The sequence below is a fragment of the Sceloporus occidentalis genome, unplaced genomic scaffold, assembly GCF_023333645.1.
Source record: "Sceloporus occidentalis isolate IW3139 unplaced genomic scaffold, rSceOcc1.0.p SCAF_24, whole genome shotgun sequence".
Lineage (NCBI taxonomy): Eukaryota > Metazoa > Chordata > Lepidosauria > Squamata > Phrynosomatidae > Sceloporus > Sceloporus occidentalis.
Window position 1 is genome coordinate 9898339 of NW_028317004.1, and position 15468 is coordinate 9913806.

Consider the following 15468-nt stretch of genomic DNA (forward strand, 5'->3'; position numbering starts at 1 on the left):
TGTGACTCCATGAGTGTTGCATCTTCTGACTCTGCTAGCCCCCTTCAAGATAATCTTGACTCAGTCATGAACAGGACACCTCCAAATTATTATTCAGCAGATGTTCCCACTTTTACCGCATGGACTGGATAAAATGTCAATATAACTGATCACAGCCCACTACAGTTTTTGGAGCTATTCCTGGATTATAGATATAAATTGTGGCTGAAACAAAATCCACACTGCTCCACTCCTAGCTAGCATTTGAACGTGGCACGCCATAATGCATGGCTGCCTGCTGATAAAGATACATTTCTGGGCTATGGGCATTACAAAAAAGCCTAGCATATGTTCCTACTGGAGAAAAAAATTCTGTTTGCTCAACTCCACTTTTTCCAAATGTTATGCTTAGAACTAGGTAAGAGATTATCCTGAGATCTGTGTATTTCAGCTATAATATAAGTGCCCAGCCAGGAAACATTAAGACTTTGATAGGCTTTGTAAAATTTGCTTTGTCTTGCCCATTTGCAGAGGTATACACACCTGGCCAAAACATCTGTATTGACAAGTCGGCAATTTTAATTTATAAGTTGTGTGACCGTGCTGCAGAGTATGTGCAGGGATTTCAAATCCTTAGCTTAACCCTCCAGGTTGCCCAAGAGTTTTGTGGAAATAATGCCAAAATAGTGATTGCAATCTAGCCATTGCCTGCCCATGCATACACATTCACTGCCCTTACACACGCCTGCCTATACACACTGCACAGGTCCAGGTTGGAAGGGCCCTTTATGAAAAATGTTGAAGCCATACAGAGAGACAGGAACAAGTGGTTGCAGGAGATTCCCGTGGAAATCCAACCTGAATCACATTGTTGCCAACAACACAGAAGCCTTAGAACAGCAGCATAACTATAGGGGGAGGGGTGTAAGCCATAAGGCCATTGCCCCTGGGGTGGTCTTCAGGGCTGCACTGATGCAGGTGTGAGATTGTGATCTCCCCAACCAGCAGATGCCGCTATGGGCACCTGCTACCCTGAACAGCCCTCATGGTGCCTGACTGCAGTGCTTACCCAGGCACCATGAACGCAGATCTGGGTAGCAGGGGCTGCCCGAGCAGGGCCGGTTGGGGAGATCGCAGCCTTTCTCTAGATGGTCCAACGCTAAGCGCGAGGTCTGTCACTTAAGACCTCAGGTTCTAATCACTATCAGTCATAGTGCTTAGGGGGCACCAAAGCAGAAGTCTGGAGTGACAGACCTCCCGCTCCCATAACAAAACAGAAGTAAGATATGGGGAGAAAGGGGTGCTATGGGGAGAAAGGGGTGCTATAAAGGCTATAAAGTGTGGTCCTGTAGGTTTGTGTATATGGGCAGTATATATGGGTGTGTAAAAGGCAGTGTATATGTGTCTGTGTGTATATGGGCAATGTTTTTGTATATGTGTGTATGGGTAGATGTCCGTGTCTGTGTGTAATGGCAGTTTATGTGTATGGGGCCAGGGGTGTGTATGGGCAGTGTATGTCTGTGTATGGGCAGGTGTGTGTGTGTATATATAGAAAGGCATGTGTAACCGCAGAGTATGTTTGTGTGCATGGGCAGACATGTGAGTAGGTGTGTGTAACGGGAATATTTGTGTATACAGTATATGTGTGTATTAGCAGGCGTTTGTAAGGGCAATGTAAGTGTGTGTGTGTGTGTGTGTGTGTGTGTGTAAGGGCAGGCGTGCATAAGGACAGTGTATGTATGGGCAGGCGTGTGTAAGGGCAGTATATGTGTGTATATGGGCATCAACTGTGCAACATCATATCCTTTCCCGCCAGACTGAAAGCAGATAGCCCTCCCTTACATGTACACACATATGAATACTTCCATTTCTGTTGATTAATCTTTACCTCACCTCATGTTTTGGGGCGGTTAGGCCTACAATGCTGTTAAGGACTACTCTGGCTACGGTGCTAAGACCACATTTCAGATTTTACACCAAAATCTATTTAAAATCAAAGTGACTATAAAAGGAATGAACCTAGACAGAATATCTATAGTATATTTACAGAAGTTTAAAGACTCTTGTATTTGACATTTTTTTAAATGTATATATCTTAAAGAAATAAAGACCATAGGAAAAAATGTTTAAACTATATATAAAAAAAAGAGCAGCCATCTGTTTCCATCTGGACCGCCCTAAATGTTAATAAAACGGCCGGCCGAGTGGCCGATGCGTCCGCAGGACCACCATGGCCCTCTTTAATGCGGGACAAGACCCGTGATCACTTCCACACACGCCCTGCCACTCACCTGTGCGAGCAGCATCTCTTGTTCCACCCAGGACAAGCAGGAAACTTCACGTCACATGACTTTGCTACGTTCCTGCTTTCCCGGGCGGTACAAGAGAAGAGTGTAGAGGGATGCAGCAGTATACAATGTGGGGGTAGCTGGGGGCAATACTCAAGGGTGTGCACATTAGGGTGACTGCATTGGCCATGGTTTCCAGGACACAAATAGCTTTTACATTCTGCTGACCAGCCCAGATAAAATGCTGCCCTCCAGTATGGGGGATTTATAGACTCATGGAAGGAACAAACTAGTCAGATATACACCCCCCATACTGCTACACAAGGGTAGCCACTGGGGCCGTTACACAAAAGGGGGTGGAAAAAAATTTGTTGTTGTAGCTTAGCACATCTGGTGGGTGTCAGAGCCTGTCCTGGTGTATGTGTCTGGGTGTTGGTGTGGCAGAGCCTCTCCCGGTTTGTATTTGATCATCGGTTTCCTGCCACTTTACTTTCCATAGAAATAAATTGAACTATAGTCACTTTAAAAGGACAAAACTTTCTAGGCCCAGAAATCAGTCATGAGAAGAGTGAAGGTTTTGGGTTATTTAATTTATTTCAATCTGCATAATTTATTAAAAAGTATTAGTTGTGTGAAATTGCGTCAGGCATCCCATGTATGATGACTTTTTTTTTTTGTGTACTGACGTATTCCCAATCCCATCCACAGGTTAGAAAACCAGGAAAAGATGTGCATGGATGGTGGGCTGATTCGGTGGCACAATGGGCCACTTAACTAGACTTGCCCCCCAGGCCGTAGGCTGCCAGCCCTCCCCTGGTTAGAAAGTGTACAGTATTATTCAGATTTTACCATTTTATTATCAATACAATTATTTTTTCGAACAAGAGGAAATGGGTCTAGACAAAATAACCTTGTGTACTGCCCATAAAAGCTTTAATATTTGGAACTAATGGGATACATGAAGTAAAACAGAGGTTCTTTGGGTTGTAGGGATACCATGTTCTGATAATGAGAAAGGTCTATCCTAGTTGTCTGGTCCACACAATGCCAGGAGTATGGTTTCATAGTCTCCCTTCACTTTTTCATCCTGTTAAAAAAAAAAAAAAAAAAAAAATGTTCAAAAGTAACACATATGATCCAACAAGGTTTTAAGAGATTTTACCAAAACTATGCATTATTTACAGGAATCCTCCCCCTTTTTGTGAATTAGCCAGTGGGATCTTAGAAGCTCTGAGCAACTAGATGTTAAGTATGTAACAAAAAACATAAAAAACCTTTTAGTCCATTAATATTTTGCAAGTAAGTATTTTGTTATACTTACCAAAATAGCCTGGCGAAGGGATTTTCCATAGAGACGTTTGTAGTGTGCTTTTATTTCTTTTAAGTCAATTTCAGAGCGAGAAACCAGCAGTCTAATTAAAGTTTTGTGTCGCGTTCCAGATCCCTATTTAAGAAAATTTAAAAGGATGCTATAATTGTAGAAAGACTACAAGAAGTAAAAAAAGGTCTCGTTTTGGAACAACAAGAAAATAATTAAATACAGAAATGCATGAGTGGGCTAGCATAAGCTTGAGTAAAACATATTCAGAAAAAGGGAGGTGTGCACACTAGAGCAAAAACAGCCCTTCCATAATTTGGGAATTCAGTGAGACTTTGGCTCATCCACCACTAGCATTATACCATTTTATTAAAAGGCAGTTTGGTGTATGTATGCTCAAATTTGCAAACCCGGTGATCAGCAATTTAGCTTTGTATTTGGTATATAAGCTTGCAGTAAGTTGCCTCCCAAGGTATACATTTTAAAGCTGCTCTTGCTAAATCTAATTGTTTTCACATTAAGTTCTCGGTGTATAGTTTCACAAGTGGAAGAGGAAAAAAACATTAATTTAGAATAATCTAGAAACACTGTTTACTGAGCCATCTTGATAGATTACAAAGCAGATTACTGACTATTATAAACTGTTGGTCAAGGGAGTCAGATAATATGGGTGCCGGTATGAGACCTGGTCTGCAAAGTATTTAGACTATTTCAAACAACTTAAATTTGTAAATAAAATACCTTCATCGCCAGGTAGAATTGTTCAGCAAAGTAAGCAGGTGTACTTCCGACACATTTAACTGTAAAGATAGTGTCACGGTTAAACACAAGTAATCACAAAAAAGTCAACTTGTTTCAATATGTAAAAGTAACAAGTATAGATACTGTTTCTATTGTGTCAACTACACAAACATTTCTCCCCTTATCTAAAACTTACACATGAGCCTAATATATTAAACGGGTTCTCAACCATGTAAAACATTCAATTAATAGTTCTGGTATAGCAGTGTATATCCACACATCACCGTTACCAAAAAACAGGAAGTAGTAACTTACCAATGGACATCAGGCATTTTTCAATGTCTCCTTTCAGCTCAAGATCAATAGCTTTTGTCAGATCATTTTTGCTGTATCCAGCGTATCTTCTGAAAACTAAAAACAAACATTAAATAAATGTAAAAAACCTTGAAACTTAATGGATAACCAAACATTTTTAATAAACACAACAAATGTAACAAGCCAATTGCATAAGATAACGGTTCACATATTGCATTACTTTAGTTTCCTTTAAATTTAACCACATGCAATCTTTTGGTTTATATGCCAAATAAAAAAAAAAAAACAACTCCCTTATGTTTGGCAGTATTACTGCAATTCAGACTTGCTTGCTTATTTTTATACTGTTTAAAACCAAAGCATTTTTTTTCAGATCACTCAACTAAATTTTAATATAAGAAAGGGAATAAACACAAAATGCAACTTTAGAATGATCATTTGTTGAAGGTAAAGAGTTAATCAAAACATAAAATCACCCATGGGATTAAACCCAATAACCGGTTGTGTCACCCTTGGTGGCAAAAACCACAATCAAACTTTTACATCGTTATGTAGGAATTTCAGCCTACTCTTCCTGGCAGAATGGTTTTAAATCAGCCACACTGGTGAGTTTTTGAGCATCAACTGCCTTGTAAAAGGTCATGCCACAGCATCTCAATCGGATTTAAGTCAGGATTCGACTTGGCCACTCCAAGACCTTCATCTTGTTTCTTTTGAGCCATTCAGAGGTGGACTTGTTTGTGTCCTTAGAATAATTATCTTATTACCCCATATGTCACAAACTGATGTCCGGACATTCTCCTTCATGATTTTCTGGTAAAGAATTCATGGTTCCATCCATCATGGCAAGTCGCCCATGTCCTGAAGCAGCTCTAGACCGTCACACTACCACAACTGCGTTTGACTGTTAGTATGATGTTCTATGGTGTTGGGTTTACAGAACCCTTGTCTTCTAAAAGTTTCACTGTTGACCCATCAGTCCACAGAATATCATCCCAAATAACTTGGGGGCCATCAATGTGTTTTTTGGCAAATGTAAGATGAGCTTTTGTGTTTTTTGGTCAGCAGTGGTTTTTGCCTTACAACACTACCATGGATGCCGATTTTGTAGTTTCTTATTGAGGAATCGTGAACCCTGACCTTAATGGAGGCAAGCGAGGCCCGCAGTTCTTTACATGTTAGTTTAGTTTTTTTGTGATCTCCTGGATGAGTCAATGTTCTCTTGGAGGAATTTAGGTAGGTTGGTCACTCCTGGGAAGGTTCACCATGATTCCAAGGTTTCGCCATTTGTAGATAATGGTTTTCACTGTGGTTCACTGGAGCCCCAGAGCCTTAGACATGGCTTTGTAACCCTTTCCAGACTGATAGAGGTCAATTACTTTGTTTCTCATCTGTTTTTGAATTTTTTGATCATGGCATCACGTGGTACCTTTTGAGACCTCTTCGCTTACTTCGTTTTGCAAGACAGGTTCTGTTTTATTGAGGTTTAGATTTGCAATCATGCCTGAGTGACTAGTGATATTGGACCCAATTATCAATTAAAATTCAGTTAATTATTTGATTTAGTAATGTAGGGGGCAATTACTTTTTCACATAAGGCCAGGTAGGGTTGGATAGCTTTTTTTCCTTCTCTAAGTGAAATCATTTAAAAACTGCATTTTGTGTTTACTTAAGTTCTTTTGTCTGATATTAAAAATAGTTTAATTAGATAATTGGAAACATTTAAGCATAACATATTCAAAAATAGAAGAAACCAGGAAGGGGACCAATACTTTTTCACAGCACTATACTGTATATTGGCATGCAGACATTCCCTGATGTCTATAATACACTAGACCTCACTTAAATGGACTGCATTTTACATTGTTGCCCACACATGGCATTGAGCTATATTTGTTGTTTTTCCACATGTCTAAATATGGAGTTAAAACTACTCTACAATAAAAATACGATAGAACAAGATCAAATGACCAGGTAGATTTTAGTATGAAAGAGGAGCTGGCATCTTTTTACCTTGCTGCAGATGTGGGTAGCTTTTTGAAGTTAAAATATCAATGAAAACAGACACTTCTGTCCCTTTCCTCTTCTCTCCAGCTTCATACAAAGCCTAAAAATAGTAAGATGCAAATAAAATGTATGCACCTCTAGCCCAGGTACACACACACTATATACAAAATAGATATAATATATAAACTACAATAATATGTACAGTATAATATATACACATTTCACATTCCAAATATGACAGAATGAAAGGAATAATGAAAGCTTGGATAATTCCCCCCCATATTATGATAATGCAGAAAAAAAAATCAGGGCACCCAATTTCACCTAGCTGCTACATCTACATATTTTTCAAATCGAAGTTGAAAAGGGCGAACTTACAAAAATCTAAGAAGAACAGTCATATGTCAAAATTCATATCCATTATCACGAAGGGCACAGTTCAGATCATATTTTAGTTTTGGGATGTTTCTTTGCAGTACACTCACCCTGGCATCATTATCAGCTCGTTCTTCATTGACTGATCTATCTTCACTGCGCTCACCCTATTAAAAAGGATAAGAAAAAGTACATAGATAAGGCCTTTTTAAACAAACGTTTTACTATTTATAGTATAGTACAAAAAGGCGATATTAAAATATAGCATTTTATTTCTCTGATTCTTGGAATGATACGTTGCGTCACTTAAATATTTTGCCTAGTTTCTGAACTACCTTTATAAGTGCAAGAAGAGCCTTTTGGAAATCTCCAGAGGTGTCAGAGGCCACATCTTTAGCAAGGTCCTTTTTAAATTCTGAAAGGATATAAAATGGGGGGGGGGGGGGGAAACTTACAAAGAATAGACAAAACAGGTCCTTAATTATTAAAAACATTTAGATATTTTATGTGTCTGTATTCCAAAACAAACTTGTTACCTTCTTTGTAAACCTTATTAATTTCTTTGATCTCACGATTAGTCCTTGATACCAGAATTTCTATTAAGGTGTCTTCATCTGTCCCGAGACCCTGTAGGAAGAGTATAAATAATACTGATAAGTTGGTTATTTTTAGTAGTGAGTAAGGAAGAATAATAACTTATGTTTAATAATATAGAAAGTCTAACAAGTTTCAAGTTTGATAGAAACCTCTATTCAGTCTTGAAACATGGGCAAACTTCTCCCATAACTGTTCATTTTAGTACCTTGGTCGCTGCCTTCAATTCATGAGCATCAAATTGAGCTGGTGTCTTCATCAAACCAAGGACAACTTCTTCCAGATGGCTTTTAAGGGCCTTTTTTAAAGCATCATCTAGAGACTAGAAACAGAAAAATATTGATTCAGTGCCTTTCAAACTTTTTAATGGATGTTAGTGGAATAACTCTACAGAATCTTTACACTGTCCCAATGTTTTCCACTCCTTCAAAACTAGTCTAGTATGTTAAACTACACATACTAGTTGGGGCACAGCAGGTTAGGCCCAATTTAGAACCAGCTTAATCCCGCACATGCTTCCGTCAGTTGGTCCTTACAAATGCCCAAACATACCTGTGCTTATAGAGAACAGGTTGGTTTAGTTCATATGCTGTCTCTTTAAGGTGGGTCAGGAGCATTTGCTTTGCATAGCCGGGCAAGTGTGAAGCCCTGTTATTTTGTTAAATAGATATACATTTTTATTTAACCCAAAATGTAAATGGCCTATGTGGTTAATGTACTAGGACCATCATCTTTTGTGAAGACACAAATATCCCCATGAAACTTGGGTTAAGCCAAGTCATCTAGTTAATAAGCCACCCCATTTGTCAAGGATTATAATTGCTGCTGCCCATTTTTCCTAATATAAACACTGTTTTCCCTAAGATTCATTATAGAGTTATGCACATTATAGAGTTATGCACAAGCCGCTCCTTCTGTCAAAGATGAGGGTATCTGCTGCCCATATTTCCCAAATTAAGCACTCAGACTATGATCACTCCTTTGCCTTTCCTTAGATTGATCCTTTTCTCATACATGTTTAAACTCCCTCACTGTATTAACCTTTTCCACTTATCTACTGCCCTCTCAGACTTGATCCTCGTTATTTCATGATATCATGCAATTACCTTTCCAGTTGCTTGCTGATAAGCAGCTTTAATCTGCTGACGTTCTGAATTAGTTCTTTTGGTCAAAATATCTATGATTGTTCCCTCGTCAACACCTACACAGCAAAAAAAGGGATTATGTTTCGTGCCTAAAGACTGCGACAAACAACTTTACATTCGGTCTTTGCCCCAAGTATACAGACCAGGGAAACATGAAACAAACCAATAACAGAAAAGCCTTAACCTGAGTGTGTATATTAAAGTAATAAATATATTATTGGACACAGCCTAATCATACAATCCTAGGGCTGCTGACTTGGAAAGCTTTGTCCCATTATTAATCACTGCAAAAATATAAGTTGTTATTAAAACTGTAGCCTAAGTCAGCATCACTTTCCACCCCTAAATAAGAGACCACAGAATAAATAGAATTTTAAACATTTAGGTCAGGCATTATTATTATTATTTATTGTTTTATATAGCGCCATCAAATTCTGTAGCGCTGTACAATGGGTGGACAGGACATAACAAGTAGTATGTAACATAACAATTTGACTTACAGAGACAACAGGTGAGGTATGGATATAATTGCCATGGTGCTTTTACCTTAATGTATCTACCAACCATACCACTGATGACCCATTTAACTAACACCACAGGCTGGCATAGGCGCACCAATTATATCCCCGTCATTCTAGTGGCACCCCATATTCACCAGACGACATTCCTAGGAGTGTCCTGCATTTAACCCGGAGTTTTGTGCACCACAAGTCCAACTACCAATATGGGTGGTTAACCTTTGCACCATGCCAGCGACACACTGCACTGACATGAACAGCACTAACTAATGGGAGAGTGGGACCTGGAACCTCTTATTAAACTTACCTTTTGCTTTGATGGCCTTTTCTAGTTCTGCAGCATCTGCGGCACCGTTAAATTTAGGATTGGCCTTCAGTGATGCTCCTGCCTCATCAGCCTGGTAAAATAGTTTCATAGTTTTGTGAAAACCTGACAAACTTTCAATGTGTAGTTCAAAAGCTTAATTTCCACGGTACAACCCAGTGCAAGAACTTGGTACTGGCACACCAACAGCTTTCCTTCTATTTTCCAGCCTCATAGAATTTAAGATTAATGGGTTCTGGCACCAACTTTACTAGCCTTTCCTTATCGCTTACAGTATTTTATATCTCCCAGTTCACCAGAAATCTTTACAATCTTAACAGTCCAGAGAAAGATGCTATTGTTTTTCCATGGCAATGGAACTGCCACCGTACTTCAATTTCACCAGCCCTCAGAATAATACTCAACATGTTCAATGGGGAAGATCTATATAGCATAGTCCTGGTGTAGGACATTGGGATGTTAAGTATGGAACAAGTGTCTAACGGTTTACTGGAATTTCTGTAAAAACACCAAAACCTCAAAGTATTAGACCAGCTTAGTTCTTCAACAAAGACACAACAAACTCAGCATTTTACAACGCTTATAAATGTCTTCGTGTATATTGTCTTACTGTACATGGTGGGTGTCCTCCTGCTTCTGTGAAGTTAGCATTTGCAAGGAAGGCTTGCATAAAAGACATGATGGATCAGGATTCTGGAGAGAGAAAGAAAAGACCAAATGTTATTACAGGCCTTTTGGTACCACTTTTGTATGTATTTGAATTACATTTGTGATCTACCTTTCTATTGAAGAAAGTGGAAAGAGTTGTACAAACACAAAATCTGGACTAGCTCCTGTGTATCTATAGTATATAGAATATCTCTAGAAATTCTAAAACAAGTACACCTCTTAGATTACCAGTTATGTGTTGTTGCAGCAAGACTAGATTATATGCATGCTTAATTGGTAATACCTGCATGCAAATTGATTCACTGCTATTAAAAATACCAAAAAAAGCCTTAACCCATGATGACGTCTTAGGAAATACAGACCGTACTACAAAGAGAGGCTAAGGTTACGCCAGGTAATGTTGGTATCTAGTTGGCAAAGCTGTTGGGAAGCTGTTGACATTTTAAGGGTCCCATTTGGGACCCCTTCAACATAATGAATGGTGTAGAGCGAAGATCTAAAAAAACTGTTTTGTGTAGTTTGACAGGGAAGCTCATTTTCACTCCCCATCAGAAGGGACCTCTGTGATAGTATCTTATTCCATGGATGTTGGCCTACTGATATAAGCTTCTTTGGAATGTATTCCCTAAGAACAATATGGTTATACCCATTTTAGCCTCCTCCAGGAATGGTAATCTATATTCTAGTTGAATTTGAAAATCTTATAACGGCAGGTTCTTGTGTTTGATGACGATGGACGTAAAGGATATAGCCATGTCGGTCAAAAAGAAAGCTGAAGGCTTTTTATTGGCCAACACAGAATAAGAGTCACATAAGCTTTTGGGATCTCAGTGGTCTCTGAGAAATAATAATTACAACTATCAATTTGAACAGAAGCAAGAAAAAGTAAACAACCATATTCTTTAATGTCAGGGTAGACAGCAAGATGCTGTGTGACATTTCATTAAAATCCCACAGGCACAAGTGTCTTCCACAGACAGAGCTGTTCTTGTACACACCCATAATCCAAGCTCCTTCTGTTAGAGCATTATTTATATTGAGCATATGAATGCCAACTACTTACAATGAATATTGCATTACACCCACCTCAATTGCACAAGCAATAGCAATGCACATTGACATGCTTCTAATACAATTCTTCTAACAGCTGGGTAAATAATGGAGCATTGCCACAAAAGGCAAGATTACTTTACAGTGGCCCTTCATCCTTTAGAATGGGCAAGCAGGTCAAAAAAAAAAAAAAAAGCTGTGCTCTAGGATATTACACAACAGGGGTATTCATTAAATCGAGACTTGTGTTTCAGCTTCTTGACTTCACTATAAATTATAAATGCCAACCTCAGTGAGCTTCTGCTGAAAGAAGAGGTTGTCTTGCCATTTATAAAGTATAGTTAAATCTGCAAGATTGTTTCAAAGTAGCCCTTCTTGCTGGAGTAACTTGCTAATGTTGGCCCTTCATGATGAATAGCAAGGTAAGCGGTAAAACCACAACTCTCCTGTCATCTCTTTCTCTTTAGTTAAACCTCACTAACTCTGTCATCTGGTTCTCTCCCTGACCATCATTGGGCCAAAGGAACACACCACTGCTGACTGCTGCAGTATTGTAGTAGTGGTATAGCCCTTTGTGAAGCTGCGTATTCTACCAAGAACCAGCCAAAACATGGTTAAGGGGGATAACAAGATACATCCATTATTAGGGAAGGCACACAGACTTAGGTGATATATAAAGGGCAACAAAAAAAAAAAACAGACATAAGGATTCAAATCAGGCATGAAAACATTACAACCATTGGACAAGAATTACCTCAAGATAACAACTGCATGGCGAAACATGTGAGACTTCTCGCCATTGGCTTTGTTATTATATTTAAAAAAAAAATTTCAATAAACTTCATATTGTTATATCAATCGGATTTCTGTGGTTTCATCAGTATTGAGATGCATTCATTGCTCACACTTCTCTTTATTATTGTGTTTTGTGGCTGGGAACGTCACTGTTTTGCACCCTGCATCCACTGCTCAAGCCACCATTAGGGAATTTTGTTCAGGTGCTGTCTTTTTCTATTAGTGTGTTTACATTAACCCCCTTATTGCTGACGACCAATAAGAGTGGTGCTTAATCTCTCATGGGGGAGGGGGCAACCAGTGTAGTGCCTAGCCTACTCTCCCTGTGTGAATCAATACGTACTTAGGAGATGGTCAGACAGCAACTTAATTGCACGAGCAGGGTTCCACCCAACACCCTCAAATTTAGTAAAGTCTTGGCTTAAAAAAACCCTATTGGGTTGAAACATCACCACTCATGTGGAAATAAGACATTGCTGAGCACCTTGTGAGCCTTTATTCTATGGGAATTAGCACAAGCACCCTGTAATTGCCCAATACTGATCACATGAACACCCTTGGCCAGTTGTGCAGACTCTCTTCCATTCCCAATACTCCATCTTATCACACCTCATAAATGTTGCAGCCCTGCATGCCTAAGGGCAGCCCTATAGTCATTCCCATTGGCATGCTAGCCTGACATGCAAGGCTAATGAATGCCAAGTAACGTCTACTTTTAATGAAAAAAGAACCATGCCCCTTTAATTATCCACAAAGACTATTTCTGTTCCCAAACCAATTTTTCTTTTGTCTCCAACAATATCGTAACAGAACATTAACTTAAATAAAACCGGTACTAAAAAGCCTGTGTTCCGGTCAGAGGTACCACAATCCTGACTTAAGTACCCCCAAGTAAAATGGTACAGAAAAGCCTTGGGACCACCAGTATTTAACTATCCAATGCAAGTTGATGTTCTGTAAAGGAAAGGAAAAAAACTGGCAGTCAACACACAAAATCTGTTTTATGTTTGCAGACGTGAAACAAAAAAAAAATAGTTTCCTGTGACTCATTTGAGCTGAAGCTTTAGTATACGCATAGAAGAGGGTTGGAATTACCAGCAATCCTCACACCACACCCTTTAGTTCTCTTTACTGGCAAATCTTCCAGTTCTAAAATTCTGTAAAAAACCTCTGTACAGAATGCATGATTCAAAATACAGTATATATATATATATATCTAAAATCATAGAAATAAAAGCTTTAACACCAAAGCACACAATCACACATTCTCTTTGCAATATTATTTATAAACAAAAAATTACATTGCTTAGTGCAAAAACTTTTTTTTCTGCAACAATCAAGGGTTAACAGCACAACGGTAAACATACCCAGAAAGAAAGAACAATAATACCTACTTTTACGTGGTTAAGAGGAGATGTTGATATCAGCTTTTCTAGAAACCGGAGAGGGCTGCAGGCTCAGCTCCTGACTTTTATGAAGTAGATCACAAACCACACCTAGCAACAAGCACATACCTCTAAACTTACATTGATTGGTTGGAAGCAGTCTTGAAACAACAAACCCAACTACTGAATTTCTGGCACATTCGTCTGAAAAACTTTGTCAGAATCATATGTTACTTAAAAGGGGAATTATTGTTTATTTTTTTTACATTTTATGTACAATTTATTTTAAATGTTGCTACATAGTTTCCGGTTTAAAAACAGTAACAACTTTTATGAAGTACAATGTTTCATAGTATTTTGCTATATATTCCTTTTGTAGCGAACAAGAAAACACAATGATAACATTGCTATTTACTATTACTAAACTTCTTCTTGCTTTACCTAGGAGTGCAGGCCCTCAGGAGTCCCTAACATGATCTTTTTAAAGGGGAAGTCATTTTTGGTTTATTTACAAAGGTAAAAGTACAATGTTTCATGGTATTTTGCTAAATATACCTTTTATGGCGAACAAGAAAACATAATGATAACATACAAAGGAAGTCACAGACATACCAGTGAAAAAGAAGTTGTTAAAGTACTAATCTCCTTCTTGCTTCACCTAGTAAGAGGACCCTGAAGGCCTCCTCATGACCAGCTAGGTAGCCTTGGTTGCAGATCCACCCGTGCTAATGAAGAAGCAGGATCCTCAGCATAAGCTCTTAATCTTGTGTAAAGAAAACACAACAGCAGCAGAGTTTCAGCTATGCCACAGAACTGAAAACAGAAAATACAGTTACAAATAAATAAAAAAAAAAGCACAATTGTATACTAGACTTGTTTATTCAGAGTTGTACAAACTTGATTTTTAATGGATTGTCATGCATTCATATGATTCTCTGATAAGGAGGTGAAAACAAATTGCAAAAATGCAGACATTTCAGTAGTTAAAAAAGACCTCATTGTGAGGTCGAAACGTTGTTTTTTTCTTCCTTTAATAAATCTGCCTGACGCTGGAACCCTTGAGTGCCTGGAGCCTTTATTTATCTTTTTGATTTCAGTAGTTTGTCATGTAGTTGCCACCATTGCAAACTGTTCTGGCGCTTCTTGATGAGGTAAAATGGGAAGGGACTCTGTAGGAGTATCAATGGCTCATAGGTATAAGTATCTCTCCCCCCCCCCCCAGGGTTGGTCTCTTTAATGGTTATGGCTGTGATTGATGGGTCCAACAGCCTGTTTTTCTTCCTTACTTTTTTCACTCTGAACAATAAGTATTTACTAAGGGAAGGGACAAGTAGTGTGCTGACGCCATTTTAACTTGTTAGTAGCGGTTATAAACTGATGAGAGTTGGAGTTTGAGGCAGTCAGTGACAGCTTAGCAAGGGCTGAGATTGATCCTCATTACTCATATACAATACTGCAAGTAAATGAATAGTTTATTTTAGTGAAGAAAATTTACTGGTGAGGGGTGGATTGGAGAAACTGTAGTGACTACTGTAGTATATATCAGTTATATAAGCAAACGTTTTGACCAAAGCTTAGGGTTTTTTTAGTTCCACTTTTTTTTCTTCCTGAATTCCCTATCATGTTCACACCATATGAACCCTTGTATGACATGTACAGTTTGACTATTACGTTGGCATACTTGATGAAGTTCATGCACTCTTGTGGTTTGCACTCCAAATTTACACTAGAATACATGTTGAAACCCCGGATCCAGTGGAATATGTTACTTTGGCTTTTTTCCCCTTTTGCCTTCCCATCTCTCCTTCCTATCCTCCACGGCCTTAATGTCTTCTTTTGTTGTGTCAAATACATTAACATATTTGTTAGCCCTGAATTTTTCCTTCATACTCTTTTTTTATATGAACGTGTGTTGGCGTTATTGCGCATACATAAGTGTTTTTAGCCTCTGTTATCTCACCTCT

The 15468-nt window shown here is 38.6% G+C and overlaps 1 protein-coding gene across 1 annotated transcript; it reads right to left on the minus strand.

The window, feature by feature from the left end:
• Positions 1-3272: 3272 nt before the first annotated feature.
• LOC149300594 (annexin A1-like) lies at positions 3273-10284 on the minus strand. The gene is made up of 12 exons (XM_089485055.1): positions 10216-10284; positions 9588-9678; positions 8724-8818; positions 7826-7939; positions 7560-7650; positions 7359-7438; positions 7134-7190; positions 6655-6748; positions 4642-4737; positions 4327-4385; positions 3589-3711; positions 3273-3354 (listed from the first exon to the last, which is right to left on the minus strand). The coding sequence occupies exons 1-12, from the start codon at positions 10282-10284 to the stop codon at positions 3292-3294; spliced, it is 1032 nt and encodes a 343-aa protein (XP_089341181.1). The 3' UTR covers positions 3273-3291.
• Between the last annotated feature and the right edge of the window lie 5184 nt (positions 10285-15468).